The sequence below is a fragment of the Scatophagus argus genome, chromosome 16 (assembly GCF_020382885.2).
Source record: "Scatophagus argus isolate fScaArg1 chromosome 16, fScaArg1.pri, whole genome shotgun sequence".
Lineage (NCBI taxonomy): Eukaryota > Metazoa > Chordata > Actinopteri > Scatophagidae > Scatophagus > Scatophagus argus.
This window is the reverse complement of record NC_058508.1, coordinates 16,183,560-16,203,540: the sequence shown is the minus strand read 5'-3', so window position 1 is coordinate 16,203,540 and position 19,981 is coordinate 16,183,560. Positions and strand designations below refer to the sequence as shown.

General features: G+C 43.1%; 1 protein-coding gene across 4 annotated transcripts in view; it reads right to left on the bottom strand.

Annotated features, from left to right (window-relative positions):
* The window catches only part of rhbdf1a (rhomboid 5 homolog 1a (Drosophila)), a 32,956-nt gene that overhangs the window by 2,042 nt on the left and 10,933 nt on the right, over positions 1–19,981 (bottom strand). For 2 of the 4 annotated variants that reach the window (XM_046416026.1, XM_046416025.1), the window contains 16 exons: positions 6,648–6,792; positions 6,390–6,529; positions 5,775–5,882; positions 4,222–4,435; positions 3,826–4,032; positions 3,522–3,644; positions 3,249–3,412; positions 2,614–2,865; positions 2,385–2,496; positions 2,218–2,292; positions 1,939–2,100; positions 1,726–1,826; positions 1,555–1,618; positions 1,223–1,317; positions 1,002–1,077; positions 653–753 (listed from right to left, as the gene is read on the bottom strand). In XM_046416026.1, the coding sequence (XP_046271982.1) occupies positions 653–753; positions 1,002–1,077; positions 1,223–1,317; positions 1,555–1,618; positions 1,726–1,826; positions 1,939–2,100; positions 2,218–2,292; positions 2,385–2,496; positions 2,614–2,865; positions 3,249–3,412; positions 3,522–3,644; positions 3,826–4,032; positions 4,222–4,435; positions 5,775–5,882; positions 6,390–6,529; positions 6,648–6,764 (2,111 nt within the window). In that variant the 5' untranslated portion in view covers positions 6,765–6,792. The remainder of the gene's footprint in view (positions 1–652; positions 754–1,001; positions 1,078–1,222; positions 1,318–1,554; positions 1,619–1,725; positions 1,827–1,938; positions 2,101–2,217; positions 2,293–2,384; positions 2,497–2,613; positions 2,866–3,248; positions 3,413–3,521; positions 3,645–3,825; positions 4,033–4,221; positions 4,436–5,774; positions 5,883–6,389; positions 6,530–6,647; positions 6,793–19,981) is intronic. The other 2 variants (XM_046416028.1, XM_046416029.1) reach the window with 2 other exon arrangements.

Below are 19,981 nucleotides of genomic sequence, written 5' to 3'. Positions count from 1 at the left end.
AGCTCTTTGTGCTCACTGACTGACTTCTTTTATCACAGGAATGTCCAGGCACTTTGGTTAAATACTTTTTCCCAGTTAAAGCTGGTAGCCAGTGATGTACGTCTAGTTTATTTTGTTTTGCTGCTTATTCTTAATCTTATTTTTATATCTTTCCTTTACATATTTGCAGAACGTCTCTTTATCTTTTGGTGTTTTTTTTTTTTTTTGCTGTGATGTGACTATGAGGACACCAGGAGCTACTGACAACTGGAGTCAATTTCCTTGTACATGCTAAATATATCTGGCCAATAAACGTGACTCTGATTCTGATCTTTTAATCATCCTGTTCCTCACAGCAGGGTGCAAAGACCGTCCCTGCAAACACTGATTTAGTGTGTTAGACTCAGACTTTATCTCCTTCTGGTTAGCAAGATTTGCTTTTATTCATACCATCAGGTATTAAGCTCTACACATTTTTTTTTCGCCTACTTTTGTTTTAATCTGACTACAAAAAACAAAACAATTTGACTAAAAACTCTCTCTGGATATAACTGTCAATGACACAATCATATACGGCACACCTCCCTGTTTTGTTCGTTTTATTTACCAGGAAGACCTCAGGCAATAAAATAAGCAAAGCTACTTTCCACGATCCTGGCAGCTACAGACTCACCCAGCATGCAGGAAAAGTGAGAGCCAGAGTCTGTAAAACTGATCTGGGATCTCAGGGTTGAGGAAAGGCAACAGTCCACATACATCATCCATGCAGTGCACCTAAAGTACGACACAGAAAAGGAAGTACGGTTAATGCATCTAACCTCATAAATGAAATGCAAATAAAGTGATTCACACAGTCCCCACACGGAAATACTTGGGCTCTCACTTATCCTGTTTTGGTATTCAGGAAGTACACAAAATAGTACACCATAAATAAAAACAGATGCAGCACATTAAGTTTGCGCACTTTTTAAATGAAAAGCCTCGTGTCTCATAATGTGCATAATAAGGGGAAAGTGACTTACTTGTGAGCAGAGAGTTGCCTCCTCATGAAAGTAGCCCTTCATGAAGTCACAATATTCTCGAGAGGTGATTTCACACCTCAAAACAGAAATGAAGAAAAAGAAATAGAAACAGCAGTTACTAAATTACTGAAAGCAATGAAGTGAATTTGTCATACATGGTGTGTCTTTACAGTCTGTAGGATAAATGGTTCATTCAAAGGTTCATTCCAGACTCTTCTCACCTCCCTTTGGTTCCGATGCAGCACGGTCGGCCTGTGATGGTACAGTCTATATGAGGCAGGTTGGTGTGGTTCCCTGTGCTGTACCTGGTACAAATCTAAAACCCACAACAGATTTTTTTTTAGTTTTTTATAGCAGTGATTTAAGGTTTTTAAGATTCATTGAAACACAGAAATCTCTCCCCGTTAACTCACATTAAAACCAAAACAGAAGATCTCTTGTTTTTGTGGATTTTTTCGTAATTTTGTAATCATCTGTGGTACACTTTTTCAGACTGCTTTAAAATCTCTAAGCCACCTTATGTTTGAGTGCCAGAGATTTTGACCGTACTCACTGGCCATTTGGTGATGTCATCGGGCCATTCATGAGGTGATACTGAAGCAGGCTCTAAACATATCCTGTGATGACAAAGACAAACAATATGCATGTGTTATATTTACCAGCCAGTATCATTCAGTTTATACCCTGCAATTTGAAACCGAAAAACTATACTATTATATCTTACCTGGGATCCTGATGGCACACAGAGCCATGCTGTCTGTCTTTACCGTTTAACTGGGGAGTGCTGGAATGCCTCGGCCACTTTACCCACACAGCAAGAGTACTCTAGAAATAAAAGCACAAATAGGAAAGCTTAGAACTGCCCACAGCTTTTATCTGTCGCTGAATTATTTAAGTCAAGGAACACAAATAAAAATTTGTGAGTTTGTTTACCGACCGAGCATTCCTCCTCTGAGGTTTGGACACAGCCAGAGCGATCGTTGCGCACACAGCAGGCTGAGTTTCGTTCGATATCTCTCTTTGCCCTGATAAGATCATGCACCTGCTTGTCCTGCCGCATGCATGGAGAGTATTTGGCCCCCAAGTGGATCAGAGATTCCTAAGAATGGATAGATAAGGTGGAAACAATCCCGATTATGATGCAGGTGATTATCGCTTGAATTCTTGTTTTTTTTTTTTTTTGTCTGTAAAACGCAGTGGAAAGAGGAGTGCTTACCGAACCCGGCCCGATCCAAAAGTTCTCCTGCTGCACAAACTTGACATTTTCATACACACCTTTGTTTCTTAAAACCTAAATCAGAAGACGAACAAATCGCAGTCAACATGAAATGAGTCATAATGAGACGAAAATATTGCGAACAAAAAAATACTGCTGTCACTCACAGAATCAACCGTCTCATGCTGGGAGAAGCCTACTGGCGCAATGCCATAGATGCATACAGCCAAGATGGTGATGAGCAAATGGACGAAGGTGATCCAGTATGTAAAAAAAGGCCTAGTGAAGACAGAGAGTGTAAGCTTAAATAAGAAACAAAAACAGCAGCACTTATCATCCATCGGTGTCATTCACTGAGTGAAAGGACTCATTAGTCAGATATGTGATGTCCAGTACCTGTGGTCATCCATGTCCTCTATCTGCCTCTTGACGTAGCTGTCAATACGCTTGCGATAGGTGCGGTTTGTGAGCTTCCCTACCATGCCCAGTCCATAAGGCCTCTTCTCTCGGGCGAAAAGCTTCTTGACGGGTACAACAATGCGCTGCCCACGTCGCTGTCCTGTAACACTCACCACCTCCTGCCGCAAGGGCACCTTTGGTGGTCCTGGAGTTCCTTCTTTGGCTTTACGCCACCCTCGTTCCAAAGGTCTGGTACAACAGTACAACAGAGGAGACAAAACAGAGAGAGGGATGCACCAGCTTAGCTTTACCTTTTTCATCATGTATACATTATCTGAGATTTTTGAAATTGATTTTTAACACGTGACTATTTTCAAAAGTTCAAGCAGATCGTTTGCCCACAACATCAACCTGATCAATATATTGATGTTGTTGTCAGACTGGTTAGCAACAGAGCAGAGAAAACCTTTAGTTTGCTTTATTTATGTCTACTCATACTGGCTCATTTGCTGGTTTGACATTATGGGCAAAACCCAGCATAAAAACTGCTTACCAGTAACATGATGGGTGTTAATGATTATTTTAAAAACAGTCTGAATGACTAACACTGTGGCCACAGTATAATAACTCACAGCATGAGGTGACTTCTCTCCAGCTCTGTCTTATCTAAGGCGCTGCCTGTCAGCTCCGTCTCATCCTTCTTGCTGCTGGGCTCTGCCTCTTTCATGGCCGCCTCGGACGGAGACTCAAACACCTCGTCTGCGTACGTGGACAATTCCTCCTGCATCAGAATATCCTGGAGTGAAAGTTATGGAAAGAAACAAATCAGAATCAAATCAATTATTAAAGGCAGGATTATTATTATTAACAACATAACAACAATGAAAGTTTTTTTTCTGCCTTACTCTGGCGAAGAAAGATGTGTCCAGTTCATCAGGAAAGTCAACCATGTCCTCCTCCATGAAGCTGGCAGGGGTGAAGCTGCGTCTTTGAGCCCGTCTTAGCGTGCTTTCCCGTAACGAGCGCCCCTGAGAAACACCCACACACATTCATAATGGTGATCTTTCCATCACAGCTGGTTACAAAGCAATAATAGTATCAATAAAATGAGAGATAAAAGTGATTTGTTACTCTTATTTTCCTGTGTATTGGATATATGCACATATTTGCAGCTAACGTGTTCGGTGGATCTCGTCCCTCCTCATTCACCTTAACGAGTGCTGCTGCGGCCCGAAAGCTCATCTTCGCCACGGACTCCCTCTTGCGTCGGCGAGGCAGCCGGTTGAGACCTGAGCGAGAGCTGGTGAAGGAGCAAAGCGAAGTGGCTCCAGGGGTGATGGGAGTCTGAGGCACACTGTAGCCATCCACCTCCTCCACCATACGAAAGGCTCGTCCTCGGGCCAATGGGTCCACAATCTGAAGAGCGAAGGGTTCAACAAGTAGGAAGTTAGAAAGAGACATATCTTACCAAGCTGCTAAAGATCATTTAACACAAGAGGCTCAGTGTAAGTCAAATATTTGGTCTTAATGCACCTGTGTGCCAAACTCATGTCCCAGTTGATATATTCAAGAACATCAGTATGTTCAAACAGTACATTCCTTTACCTTTTGCATGCCATGCTGTGAGGAGGGGACATAAAGAGGAGGTGGAGTCTCAGTGCTGGTTAAGGAGATGTTGTCCTGGCTGGGCAGATCCATCTCTCGGATCACCTGGGGTTTCAGCTTGCCGTAGCGCAGGCTGCAGTGGCGCAGGCTTTTCCTCTGCCATTTCTGAGTAGCATCGCCATCCTTGCTGACCCCAAACCAGTCCGCTGTTCCCCTAACACCACAAACACTGACCTTTCAGCTCAAATCACAAAACACCTGCTTCATTTCTCACAGTGATAGTGTATGCTATCTGGCATGGTGAATTGTGTCAAAGAGATGTGGACGCCCTCATCGGAGATCTTCTGAAGAGCCTTGTGGAGGAGTGGGTTGGCAAACATGTGGGACTGATAAGACTGCGCTTCCGGGGATGTAAAAAACATGCCCTAGATAGACCAAGTAATGGAGGGAACAAGCCTGGGCATGTTTATGTCCAGACACACTGGGAAAGAAAGGTAGCCACACACACTCTCACGCATGCTGAATGCATGATGGAGAGTCAGTGTTCAAAGAGAGAAAGAAGAAGAGGCTTTACTGAAATTCTGATGCTGCAACTAAAATCTGACCCATTCAGATTTTCCTAATCTTAACTGACACACGCAGAGAGCAAATCCAATTCACACAGAGAATGCAAGATTTTTTTTTCCTGAGGTCTTAATTATGCCCTTCTCCACTCTCCACATTAGGTCCTTCCACCAAACCCTGATGAATTTACTTGCAATCACGTTGTGGACGCTGAAGCCTAATCAGTACCAGAGCAAACAATGTTACTGCACCCCCGAGGGCAGGAAGTGGAAGTGGAAACATTCTTCAAAGGAAAGTTCGGGTGAGCTAGCTCTTTCTCCACTAATTACCAGCTGCAGAATGGACGCTCAATGAAGTTTGGTTCAAATCTTTTCTCGCCACCTCAGTCTCAACACTTTCTTTCAGTGAATTGGTTTTGATGGTGGCCTGGTCATGTGTCCCCAAAATATGGGTGAGTGACATGATTGCAAAGCGAATATCTTAGCATATGTGTGCTTTTGTTTGCAGCGGAGGACAAAGCGTCGCTAACCGTGGTATCTATGAGCGTGGCTGAACACAGTCATGGCCCAGACTTATCTAATCAGCGTCCACTGAAGCAGCCATCAGACCTGGCCTGCTTTAAAATGTTGTCTCACTAAGTTACATTCAGAAGCAACAACTTCTTGTTAAGAATGCTGTTTGACAGATCTGTGGGGGAAATGTGTGGCCTGTAACTCTGAATGAAGAGGAACTTGTAACAGAAAAATGCTTTTGGTTTCGGGTCCTCTTCTGACTCATTTAAAAAGAAGTCTTTGTGCAACGCATGTATCATACATAACACTTAGTCAATAAAAATCTTATTTTTAGAGCAGCATCAGCAAAATCATGTCAGCATTAACTTGACATACATACAGTATACTCACTTATTCCCTCACAGTAAATAAGTTAAGGATACACATCTGACTCCTGAACCTAATGCTTGCAGTCACGTGAGGGACTTCCTGCCGTACCTGAGCAGGGTCCTGGAGAGCGAGTGGTGCTTCCTGATGCTGCGGCGAGCAGCCCGCTGCCCCTTAACGGGCACCGTGTTAATCCGCTCAAAGTGCACCCTTCTGCTGCTGTGACCAGGCAGAGCAATGCCGTCAGGTGAGCAGGAAGAAATGGAAGAAAGGAGAAGGAAAGAGAAAAGACAACAACAGGCAGTGAGAAGGAAAAGTGCAGCTGGATAGTGCTGTAGCAATCATGCAGAGAGAGCAAAGCAGACTGTCAGGTTAAGATTTGTTTTTTGTTTTTTTTTAAATGAGATTTACAACAAGTTAGAAAGTTATTAATAGTCAGATGACATCAAGATTTTTTTTAAAATCAGAAACAGCCATGCAGTTTGGGAAAAGGTAAGGAAAGCAGTGAGACACAGGCTGCCAACACCCTCCTTTTAACTCGGGAAAAAATTACAAAGGATTTCATCCTTCTCACCTACAGCCTATCAGATGTAAAACACAACAACATTTGCATGCTTTTCTGCAAAAGATGTGTAAAGATCTCGAAAAAAAAATCCTGATGCATGCTACAATGTATGTATATCAAGATGCCAATATAAACTCCAGTGCACTGCTCACTGCCTTTACCTCTTTATGGTCTGAGTGATGGATGACTGGCGTTGTAAGACAGGCCGGCGGGTGTCAAAGAGGTCGCGAGGTGGAGACTGGAGGTGAGACGTCTCCACTGGCATGCTGATACTGCGCAGGAAGCCCTGCCTCTTCACCGGCTACAGTGGAAGGACGCATAGGAAAAAGTGTCACCATTAGGTCATGACAAAAACAACAACAACAACAAAAAAAAAGCAAAGGTGACAAAAAAAAGAGATTCAGCACGAAAAAGAACACCTGAACAAAAGTGGGAGGCTCGTCTAGTGACATCTGAGCGGTGGGAATGTCCAGTCTGAGCCAGGGAGGTTTCTTCCTCTGCAGGCTGCTGGTGCTCTCCCGCCGTGGTTCAGCCATGTTCTCTGTCCCACCCCAGGCCTGCCAGCTACACAGACAGAGAGAGAGAAGATGTCCATACTACAATGAGTCTCAATGAATCACATGTTAAGTAAATTAATTATAATACAAAATTTAAGGATATTATTTGCCGCTATGAACACAATGATTTTGTGCTGCAAAATTGTTTCACAAGAGGGTGCTAAGGCCCCTTCTTCAATTCAAGCATGGGTGTAAAGGGAAAACCACTGAGAACCATCTACAGCTGTTTACACCATCCCCAAAACAGTTAACATTTAAAAGAAAAAAAAATAGGCAATAAACATTTGTGCTGGAGAGTGAGGAAGTGTGAGTCTTAAAAGGAATCCCTTAATTCTACAGTTAAAATCAAACTTAATCCCTCCTTGTGGTTAAAGGTTGCTATGCATACAACAGACATCTATCACAGTCTAATGACTATGTATGCATTCCCGTGACGAGGCCTGTGGGCCTGAAGAGGTGCATAATAAACCTCACCATCAAAAAGCCTGCCTGTAACTGCAGCCTCTCATTTTATTGTCCCACCATCTAACCTCACTCTTCTGGGCCCCGGTGGTTCATTTCCTGTCATTTTCTTAATTGCCATTATTCCCATGGAAAACTGAACTCCTTTACCCCTTAAACGCACATTTATGTTTATACCGCTAGGGGTCTCTCAATCAAAACAGTGAAAAAAAAAATAAAAAATTGATAACATAGTGAAGCAGCGTGGAATCATGGGACCATTTCTGATATAATTCTGGCAGGAATTTTCATGGATAGGGTCATGTTTTAAAGTTTTATTCATGCTACATTTGGTCATATTCCCATACAGGTGACCAAATGAAACATAAAATTATGGATTTCTCTAGGTCTGCACATTGAGGGAAACACAAGTACATAACTCAATAAAACACATAACAAACATCCAGCTGTTTTTACAGATTTTAATGCAGTAATGCTACATAATATCTCTAATAGTACACAGCCATCATTTGCACTTCAAACTATCAATCAGCAGCCCCCGAAAACTTGTGTATGCATACCTATGCATTAATTACCAATTAAAACAATCTTTCACTCTGCAGACAAGAGGAATGAGCAAAATCATAACAGCCTCTCTGCACAGCACAAATGTGTAAACTTGCGAAAGAGGGTGTCTCCTCAGCAATGGAGTTGTTACAAAACCAAATGAATTTGAAAAATTCCTTTCTCATCCTTAAGTTATTTCTGTTTCAGAGTCTCAGTTAGTTAAAGTGCCTCTCAAGATGGCATCGCCACAAATTCAGCCTCGCTGCAACACCAGGGGCTTTGAGCTTTTGGTAGTCACAGCAGGTCACGTCCTCACATCTCCTGTTACAGGTCCAACTCCCTCAAAAAAAAAAAAGTCTACGGCTTCTAGTGACCACATCTGCTTCGCATTGCCATTTCAATGCACCACAGGCTTCTGTTTTAGCTCAAGTGATGATGGGAAGTGTTGTCAGTGGATCTCAGCAGAGACGGAAGGAAAACCTCAGACTGAGGGCAGCAGGGGTCATCACCAATGTGTTAATATTTAAACACAGTCTAGTTCTTGTTGTCACATATTTCTCGGTTCACCAGTTCACAGAAGGACACTCGAATAGTTTCCATATCATATGCTGGAAGTTCTAAGACAATAAAGTTATTGAGAAGCAGAAAAGCTAGATGGGATGCTTACAAAACAGATATTTTACTGTCGCTGTCACTTTTCATAGTGTTGTTTGACCTCCAGTGACACGGTCTGGACTGTGATACCAGATTAGCAAGGCAGACTGAACCGAAGTTGCCTTGAGCAGAGTCTGATACACAAAACAGTGGGAAACAAAGACTAACTAAATAGTGTTATAAAAACATGACAACGTGACTTAACTCATGATTTGTTTGTATTACCAAGGAAAGACCACAAAGCCATTGGCCTTTAAATGCACTGAGAATAATCATCACAGGCTTCCTTTCTCTCATGGATCAGCTACTAACGTCAGGGAAATGCAAATCTGGAACTGGTATCTCTGACTGTGCACAACAGCCCCCTCTCTCTTGCCCCAAGCAAGAGCACCCGACATTTAATTACTTTCACCATTAGTTCAAACAGCAGGGCTCCTGATACAGAGTAGACCAGCGAAGGGAGGGGCTAACAGCTTCACGGTTACAGATAGGATCGAACCGAAATTGAACTGAAAGCAGACGGAGAGGGAACCTAATTTTCCTCCACGCTAAACATTGTTTGATTGCTTAAGCTTTGGCCCCTCCTGTTTTAACTCTGTTTTCTTCTGACTGCTGCGCTGATGGAGAGAAGGATGGAAGTAAACTAAACAACAACCACTGTTTCTGTGCCGCACTTGCACATGCATGCATTAGGTTTTTTTCCTGCCTACTCTTTCCCACTCTTCTCGTCCTTAGTCGTATGTGGTCTCTGTGTGAGTGAGTGACTGTCATTTATGGGCAATTACAGCTCCATCATTTCCTTTTGGCAGCTGTCTACCTGTTAGTCAGATTAAACACCCACAGAGAAACAGTCAAACCATATAAATGAAGTGAGAGCATAGCTAAAATATCTGACAGCTTTAAATAAAAGACAGTAGTGAGACCAGAGGCATTAAACATCCGTATCACACACAGCAGCAAAGACTGCCAAGTACACTTCAGTACGTAGAGTCTCGACACTGTAAAGAATTCTTCTTGATGCGATAATGCAGCCACGCAGCTATTGTCATAGTTTTCCATTAGCCTGCTAATCAGTGGATTGTATGTATGAGGATTTGGTCACAGCCCAAGGTAAACCTCTACCGTTCGACAGACAGCAAAGCCAAGTGCCACTGAAGTCTGCCTTCCTCCTTGTCTCTCTTCCTCCTCCAAAGTCAACATGGCAGCTGAACTGGCATGGGCCTGTGACTCGTGTCTCAGGAGGAGTTCAACTGGAGCAGTTGGCATAGTCACCGCTCAGACGCAAGCATGGCTGCGAGTCACGAATGCCACCGACTCATTTCTCGCTGCGAGGGAGCTCTGAAAATGTCAGTCATTTCTTCACCGAGCAATAATTAGAAATCACTGTACAGAGAAGTTAGGACTCAGGGCTGGTCCCCGTATAAGAAAGATGGGTCTTCATAGACGGGAAGTCCTTCAGAAGGAGAGATATCCTTCAGGGAAGGATAGTAGATTGAATTCTCTGTTTGGCAGTTTTCCATGCTGGAGGATTAGCCCTCCCTTGACAGTGCATGTTATCTGTTCATGGTCAAGTTCAACGATAAAAGAAAATGAGCAGTAAAGTAAGGCAGGACTATACTTTCTATATACTATAGAAAGACTATACATTGAACCAGGCCAGTGCACCACAATGTCATATCTTCCACTCCAGGCGATTGTGCTTTTCTTCAGGTTGAGATGTCATCTGGCAGCAATTCAAAGCCTACAGCAGTCTCCCACAGCGTTTACATTCCCAGAGCTGAAGTGAGTCTCACATTCTTTAGACCACTATGATTTTGTCTATTTTCTCCAAAAGATTTGTTTTCACTTCAAGAGTCACATCTGAAGCGGGGAAAACACCCACAACCATAACTTTACGCTGTGCCTGCGCCGAGATTGGCTTCCTGCCATCCTTTTGTCCTAGCACGAATCCAACACTTCCTACTCAATCAGGAGACCCATGACGACCATGCATGGATTGTTTTTAATTCGGGGGCTGACATTGCATCTCCAAGCCACTTCTTCCCTCCATTAGGTGGGGGGAAGACAGACAGGCGGACAAAACACAGAGGACAAGCTGACATCTCTCCAGGTGCGGAGATGTCCAGCAGGCTATAATGACTGAGGCTGACAGGCATAACCAGCACTGTCTTTCTCGGTCTGCGGAGCTGCAATCTATTGTAATACCTTTTGCATTCAAATTGAAGCCCAGCAAAGTTTTCCGTGCCATCATTTAATATAATGACTCGGTAATGGTCTCCAGTCATGCGGAGAAAGGCACTGGCTTAAGACAACAGAGGCCCAGCTGTCACAGGTGAGGCCTAAAGTCAAATAGAAGACTGGCTCAGTGGATGGAACTTTAAGCAGCACAATGAAGTCTAGTGAGGCCAGAGCTGCTTCACTTTGCGCTTGTTCATTGTACACAACATAACCAGTTTTCTCTTACACCTCAAATATGCACAGAGGGTTGCAAGAGAGCATTGCCTTCCTGTTTCACATTAATCATAAATAAAACAGTAATCTGGCCAAGGCCTCGGTTATACTGGATTCATCTTGTTCATCTCTACAGTAAATCAAGAAAAATTATAGACATTAAATAAAATAATGTCATGTTGTATTCAAAGTGCACATGACTGCATGAACTTCTGAGATAATGCTTACACATTTTTGAAATCCTCTGTATCCAGGGCCATTTCTAATCTTTGTAATTCCAATCTCAGAGCATGCCATATCCACATTCCTCAAGATCTCTGGCTGAAACTGAACCAAGCTGAAATGGCAGAGAAGGAAACCACATGAAGTCTAACCATTATGGACAGGCGCTGGCGGGTTTCCGGGTACTGTGTGTACTCTGCTACTCTACAGGAGACAGTTTAACTGCAGCTACACTGAGGGTGGCTGACAAAGCTTTGTCACTGGGGCTGACAGAGACCCAAATGGCTGGCCAGGTAGGGCCTTGCTCTTTCCCTGCAGGGATTATACAATCAGGGTGGACAGTAGAGAGAAGGAATTGCTGCCTAGCATGCATGGGCAGGCACCTTGATGGATGACCTCATTAATCTGGGTAGTGAGAAGTCCGGATACCTCATTCTGGAGAGCTGGAGCACTTCCTGGCCTCAGGCCTCTGTTCCTCCTTTCATCCTCTTTCGCTTCCTGCATGTTGTTTCTGCATCTTTGTCCACTACAGGTCAACTTTTTGACCAGATGCTCAAATTACCGTAGCTCTGTCTAAATATTTTTTCAGGTATTAGCAAGCTTTTCAATATCAAGTGGTGTTGTTGTAGCTGTGTGTAACTTAAGCAGGTTCCATACTGATCAGCAGATCACTGTCATACCGAAAACCTAATGTCACAAACAGGTTATGTTTGGTTTTCCCCATGCTGTAAGAGTTAGTCATTCGCTATAAATGCTCCTACTATCCATTGCTTCTTATGTTTCACTCCATGATTGAGGCAATGCTTGACTGGGAACAATGGAGGGAAACTAGGCTATTCAAGCAGTCACTCTCCTCAAGTTATTCACTCACTAAATATATCGCAAAACATTCTTGGTAATGGCGCTTCTCAGTTGAGTAAATCAAGTTTTCCTCAAAAGAAAAGCCATATAGATCAGGCACAGGCAGGCAGCCGTTCCAGAGAAAGGGTGGAGGCATGTGAGAAAACAATATGAAGAACCAAGCAATTCAACCTGACAGATGATCTGAACATAAATCATGTGCACTTAATAACACTGCAGGCATGCGTCTTGTGTAGTTCTTACAGGCATCTGAGGCCCATCTGCGCATTAATTGCAGAATTGCTTTTGATCTTTATATAGCACATCATACTTCCGTCTGGGGACGAATTAAGAAGCTGACAAAAACCACAAAGCTACTGATATTTCATTTTGGGAAGGAGAACAGAAAGAAGGCACAGAAACGTTAAAATATACGTGTTATACCGCAGAGCAGACATTAATACCAGGTTAACCAGTTGTGGAAGCTGATTTGGACACAGGGTTACATACCTGATATAATAAAGAGAGTAAACATTGGAGCTCTGGCAACTATGCATGATTTGAATGCATGGCTTCCACAGAGAAATTGCTCCTCAACCAAAATAAAACTGAGCTGTGGTCCAGGTCGCAAGCCATCTTACAGGGAAGAAAATACTCCAGAACAGCCGCGGGCCTTAGAGCAAAGTGCAACTGAGCTGCAGCCATATGAATTGACCCTAGTGACATGTGACAGGCTGTCACATCAAACCAGCCCTTACGACATTAAAAAACACACACAGCAGAAATATCCATCGCAGCTGACCCTGAGATCAAGTGTCACAGCTAGCTGAGGGGCAGGCATGGTGAGCGGGTGGGGCTGCTCTGCCTGGCACGGTGGGTGGTTGAGGGTGGGCATGAAGGCTGGGGCGGCTCATGCCTTTTCCCATGTTTTCCACAGATCTTTAGCTGTTAAAACTGTCGGCACTCGGTGGGACTTTACAATGGAGACTTAACCTTTTAGTCTCTGTGGTTTCAGTCTGGAGTGACAGATTTTTATCAGGTCCATTTCCAGACTCCCTCACTGTCAAAACAGTGTTTCCTAAATGACAAGATTGAGTGCCAGAGATATGAATAGCTCATGGAAGTATAAATGGCCCCCTAACAGCGGGCTGTGTGCATGTGGTGTATTTATAGAGCTGAATTGAAAATGTGCATCTGTATGAAACCATAGACCAACATAAAAAACATCCTGCTCCAGATCTCTGTGCAGTGGGCCGTTTTCCGTCAAAAGAAGGCATCACCACATCTCTCAAAATCTGTGCACATCCAACTAGTTTGGTGGAACTGGATGCGTCTGTTTATCTCTGTGCAAGAAACGACCACCACCAGAAGCAGTATCTGTTTTCACCATCGGACTGCCTGCACTGCTTCCCGTCTTCCTCTCCAAAGCCTTATATATTGTCAGGCGAATGCAGGTCATTGAAAATAAGGCTTGGTTGCTTTATCAGCACAGGAACCCGGCTTTATACGTGAAGCAATATCCTGCACAGGAAATCAATATGAAGGGGAGGTGAGATGTGCTATCAGAGCACAGAAACCGAAATATACAATTACTTTAATCTCTTTATGTTTACAAAAAAAAAAAATATCAGGCAAATGAATATCAGCTTCGCACAGCATAAAGTTTTCTTTTTGCTGTACAGGTGAAACATTATTACATGTGTGGCTAATTCAGCAGTTTAATTATTTAGTCATTGTGCACAAGTGAATTATTTACTACTTCCAACCTACTGGAGCTGCTGTGCTGCTAACACGGCCCTTTTCTCAGCACTGTTAGTGGGCCTGCTTCAGCTCACAACAGATAGTAAAGGCCTGTCTTCACTTGAGTGGAAAAATAAGGCTCATGTCTCAGTCCAGAGATGTGTTTATGTCTTTAATCTTGGGGCAAAAGCTGAGACTAAAAACTCCCTCGGCGTGGGCTATATATACACACCTCAGAGACCAAGACAATGAGATACGGTTCTGTACAATAGCAACAGAGCTGCGTATATATTCCATGACCACCTCGGTTAGATCGGGTATTGCCTTGCTGATTGAAATGGCCTTCACCACTTTGGGAAAAAGCGGCTGATAAGAGGCCAGCTTTAGGCTGGGACTGCAGACCTGAAACCTGTGAGTCTGTTTACTGTAGAAGCTTATCTTCATCTCTCTGCATCTCCAGCTGCACCCTACAAGGAAGCTCAAAGTTTACCACAGAGCGGGGAAAAATCTATCCAGCTCCTGATACCAAAAGAACAAGTTCACACTGGGCTAAAAAGAGTATGTGCATGACAAACTTGGACAGTTAATGAAATTCAACAAGCCTGTGATACTCCAGAGGACCTGACCTCAGCACAGAGGCTCCCGTAGATGTTAAAAACCGACAGGAACAGCGGTCAATTTAAAACCTCTGGCTCTGACTGTGCAGTGAACCAGCATGTCTAATGTATAACACTATAGTTTATTCTGCTCACAGGGTTGAGAGACAATTAAATTAAGCTATGATTTTGTCTGCACATTACTACCAGTGAATGATAATGAAATGAATGGCATCCAAAGTCTTTTTCAAATTGGTGTATAAATTGTAATTTTACAGATAATTACACAGAGACTCAAGAATCTTAACGTCTTTTCTTAAAGCGTGGAAATAGTTTTATTACATTTCCAAATTAAACGACGGCTGTCAAACAAGCGTTTTGGCCTGGTTTGACAGCCCCTTTAAAAGACAGAAATGTCACCCATCTCCATTTGCACTACTCACCAGACATAATCAGGAGATCAAGATGAGCATCAGACTTTCTGACAAGGTTGTAGTGTAGTCTTTACCCACTGACATGCCTCGACACAACATTTATTTAGAGATTTATTACAGATTTATAGCTCACTAAGAGAATACACTTTAGACAACCAAGGGTAGTAAGTCATCTTTCATGCAGCGCCCAGTGCTCCCAAATGTGTCCTGCGATTACAAACAGGCACCTTATTGTCTACAGGAGGTTTAACATTCTCTTGTTAAGTGAGTAAGAGGAGAATCTCAGAAACAGCGTGCCCTGGCAACATGTGATCCTCATCTAAATAGTTTCCAGCATGATATCAGCCTGAATCAAGCCTACAAAAGGCTGCATTGTATCGCCTGATGTGGACTGGGCTGAACAACGGCCATTGTGCAGCCTGATCGTAGTCAAAAAAAGCAAGTTTTTATTCCCTCATCAATGGAAACGGCACACTAAGCAAATTCCCAGCTGAGATAACTACTCAGGGTGAGGCACAAGACAAGGTAACTGCATTATGGTTTAGCAGAGAGATCACACTGGCGTGTACGGTCGATGGACGAAAGCCATACCCAAGGTAAGTTATGAAGTCATAAAAGGCACACCGAGTCATGTCACTATTACAACTGTTTGGGTTAATCTTTGCAATCTAATCAATCAACAGGGTTAAAAATACTCCACAAAGGACAGCCATCAGCTCTGTCATCTCACATCCTCTGTGGGAGACCACCAGCATGGAGGGAGGTCAGGTTACTGCTTATTTTACCGAGGAGGGCTGGAGGGAAGGAAGTGCAGAGCAGAGGAGGGGGATACGTGCAAACGAAGGCAGGAAACACGCTGCAGACCAGGCGCATTCTCCGCATCCGGTCCACACAACCAAGGAAACAACAAACACATGCTCAAGTGCACGAGAACGCATCCACAATGCACGCGTAAACATACACATCCTATCCCTGGCTATGATGAAGCAAACGTCACCGCAAGCAGAAAATAATAGGCCTCATTTGAGAGGGGCATGCCGCCCACTCCGGCCTGGTGCACAGCCGCCAGAGAGTGAGATCTCAGTGTACTGTGACATCAAAGCTGACACGTCTATTGAAGAGAGCAAATGAAGTGCGGCCTGTAGCACTGGGACAACGGGAATTAGCCCTGTTAGCATGGATTCAAGCAGAGGAGAGAAGGAAGGCTGTCTGGTCTTTTGTGAAAAATGACTGGTTGAATTAAATACTTATTGAATTATAACTTCTCTTAAAATTTAGTCCGTTAAAAGGTGATCCACAGCATGATGATGATGAATGATTTCAGACGTAACAAAACTGAAAGGACTTTGCCAAAACACACTCACTGCACTTCTGGTAAAAATTAAGCGAATATATCACTTGATTAAAACACACATCAACTCTTCAATTCATTGGGATTTGAGGATCACGAGTCAACATTTATCAGGAAAAATATTAGTCAACTTTAAATGGTACTGCTAACCACCTTCCTCTAAAAAAAACTGAGTAAGTTGGAAAACCCCTTTTCAGTTGCTTTCTTTTTTCTTTTTCTTTTCCTCTCTGAAATAAGAGAGCAGGAACACCCATATGAAGGATGTAAGATAAAAACATTCCTAATTGCACATGAGAAATGTTAGCTTGGATTCACTAGTCACAAACGGAGGATTTCAATCATTAAATCAAATATTAGACTATCCACTCCCTAATTCAGTCTTTTCTACATGAATCACCCTCGACTGCATTAGGAATTTGATTCAAAGCCTTCGTAATTTTTTCATAGATTGGCTCGACCTTCAAAGCGAGGTCTAATTAAGGTTTATACCCTTCAATCTTTCAAACATTTCACTCCGTACACTTGCTGGAATTACTAAAAGGCCTCTGACAGATGCAACCTTCACAAGCAATTTCAGAAAATGTCTCCTTGAAAGATTTGCAGACCTCTAACAGCCCAGAGTACACATTATTGACTGAATTGATTTTACCCACTGCGGGCTGTGAATATATGTACACACACGTGGGTGGGCGAGCGTGTGTATGTGTGTCTGTGAGTGTGTGTAGGTGTGCGCAGCCCGAATTAAGTCAAGTGAAGGACAGGGAATATCAATTGAGGCCAGCAGCCTGCTTCTGCACCGAAACACATTTATTGTCACAAATCACTGTCACATAGCGCCAGCCCAGATTTCCTGTTTGGGAAGAAAGTACAAACTTGTTCCTGTCACAGACGTTTTATTTTACTTTTGCAGAGGCAACAGCTTCTTAGACCTATTTAGTCTTCAGGTTCCCCTCTGGATTGGAGGGAGGGGAAACTGTTTTTGTTCCTCACAACAACTAGGTCATTTTCATAAAGCACCTATATTTGAATCACTGTTACACAGTCAAATATGCAGAGGAAAGGGAAGCAGAAAAGCCAACGGTAAAAACGAATCTTAAACACACAAAAGTTAGACACACAGATAAAGTGATTTGAGCAATAGATAAGAGCTCATTCACAGCTACAGTTTGTGTTAGTTCCCAGTACTGCATGTGGGAAGAGCACACACATCAATATATCAGACAAACATCAATTACAACATGCAAAAACGTAAGAAAATTAATTTTAACCAACAACGTGTCTCTGTTAGAGTCTTTGACATTTTGCAAAATCTGTGAGCCTTGTGTTTTTCTGTCACGGCGTTAGAGCACAATTGTGGGTCACAAGACATTTTGGCAGAAGCTGTGAATAACGTAGGGTGTGGAGCAATGACTCAGATAAATGGGAGGTGAGATTTGGGTCTCTGTGTCAAAACAAGTGAGAAATACTCATCAAGAAGGCACCATTTCATTTCTTAGAAAAACCTTCCACATAATAAAGATCATTCACAGATCCTTGTGTTACTGTGTACGTGAAAATACTCTGTGTAGCTCGAGGAGCAATGAATCCAGAACCGTTGCACTAATACAATCTAATCTCATTCTTCTTATAATAATAATTTCGCTATGCAACTGAACTGAAATAACTGAATTAGTTAAGTGTAATTTCACTTCTCTGAAGCGTTCACCAAGACGAGCGCTGCTGTTTCTAACCCCAAAATGACACCTTTTATGACCCTTCTGCCAACATGAAGAGGCTCCAAAAACAACAGAATCTGTTGGACCACTGCATTCATATCATTCAGGAGTTATTTTATACTGGTGTAAATGTCTGCCACAGACCAGAGCAATGAACAGAGCAAATAAAAACTAATTTCCAAGATTTTTAGCTCTCTGACACCAATCCATTGCTGCATTTCATCCTGAACGTACAATTATTTGTATTTGTAACTAGACTCTTATATAGGCTGCTCTGAGGAAGTGAGGGCACATCGAGACAGACGCCCTGTGGGAAAGCCAAGGTCTCCAAGCTGGGATCAGGGAGACATAAAAGTGAGGATGATGGGGAGGAAGGAGGAAGAATGAAGCCATGCAGCTGGGCCAAGAGATCTGTGGAAAACTCCCACAAAGGCACAGGAAAACTGGGAAGGCTGGGTCAGGTCCTGTGGGACAGTCACAGGCCCAGCGAGGGGGAGGCCTCCTCAGTGCTGACCGAACTGAAGAAAACACACAGACTCTTTGTCTATGGAATTAAATTCAGTTTTCCGTCACAGACCATACATGTAGGGACACTTCCTTACTCCGCTCACAGTTCGACAGCAAGCAAATATTGCCATGCAGGAGCGACAGATGATCAGGAAATGTAATAATGATGATGAGGCAGAAAGTCTAATTCAGACAAGATGAGAGAAGTGAAACTAAAGGAATGGGTGTGCAAATGCTGACAGCTTCCAGGAATAAATTACTTTTGATTTGTATTACTGTTCATGTTTGTTTTGCCTAGTTCTGACCGAATATGGTTCACCACACATTAAGGTTTCAAGAACGATGCCTTCACTATAACTGGGCGTGATCTTCTGGGCACCATAAATGAGAAGCTTTACATCATTTTCCCTGGCACGAGGCATTACAAGCTCTGTCAACTGGCAAATGGAAGGGAAAGTTGGCACAGGTGAGAGCAGAAGCAGCAGTAAAGAAGGAAAATTGAGAGTCATAGGATCAGGTACTTGTGCAGATACCTCATGCCAACGTCGCCTGGCTCGACGCCACGTCAAACCGTCTGACTGACAAACAATAAAGTCTGACAGATTAGTCTTAATCTATCTGTATATAAAAAAAGTACAAATGGGACTTAAGATGCACCATGGATATAGTTTGGGGACTTCTGAGAACTGGTATTTCAACACTTACATGTTCAGTCAAAAGAATTAAAAATAAACATTCAAACTCACTAAGATCCACCTCTTCCGAAAAAGAGCCAGTAAAAGACAAGTCGCAGAGGAGTCCAAAACACACCCTCATTTCTGGGAAAGCTGCTGGAGTGAGTTTGGTGCATGGTATGTGATGTTGGTGGGACTGTTGAAACTGTCCAGATATAACTGCAGCGCTGTTCAGGGAACAGTCAACTTGAGTTTGGTACACAATGAGGATTCACAGCCTCTGGGTATGACGACTGACTCTGCCAAAGATAGAGTGAAGGGGGCTTGGGGGGAGACTGGGGTGGTGGGAACGCTATCCTATTTAAAACTGCACTCTCATCGCCACTGTAACAGTGCTGGGATACTGTATCAGTCAGGGTGTTCCTTGAGTTGGTGCTCGGACCTGACAATGATACGAGAAAAAGTAAACAGACACAACACAGAGCTGTCATTACAGCAGCTGAGGCCGGTGCTGCATGCATTGCACTTCAGTCTCCAGTGAGGGTTAGTAACACACAAAAAAGTCAGTGGATGTACGCTGAACATGAAGCTCTGGTCTCTAATGGTTGTCACTTTAGATCATCTATTAACAATCAGCTATAAGACATGAACATAAACCATGTTTGTGTGGCCAAATTGTGGAAAATCCCTGAAACTGGTGCATAGTCTCCTCTAGCATAACTTGCACTGCCTGCATCTGCACAAAACTGAGTTTATATCCATCAAATCGGATGCACAGATTGTACACAAATTGACCATCAAGATGCAAACCTATGTAAGCTTTGAAACAAAGTCCTCTGTCAAGGGATTTCACGCAGGTAAGATCACGCAATTTCAACATACTTGACATGTTTTTCTGCCTCGAGGCACTGGGTAACTAAAGATATTTATTAGTTTATCTGCAGACACGCCCTCTGAGAGCTCTTCACACTCCGAGGGGAAGATCAAAGTTCAAGGAGCCATTG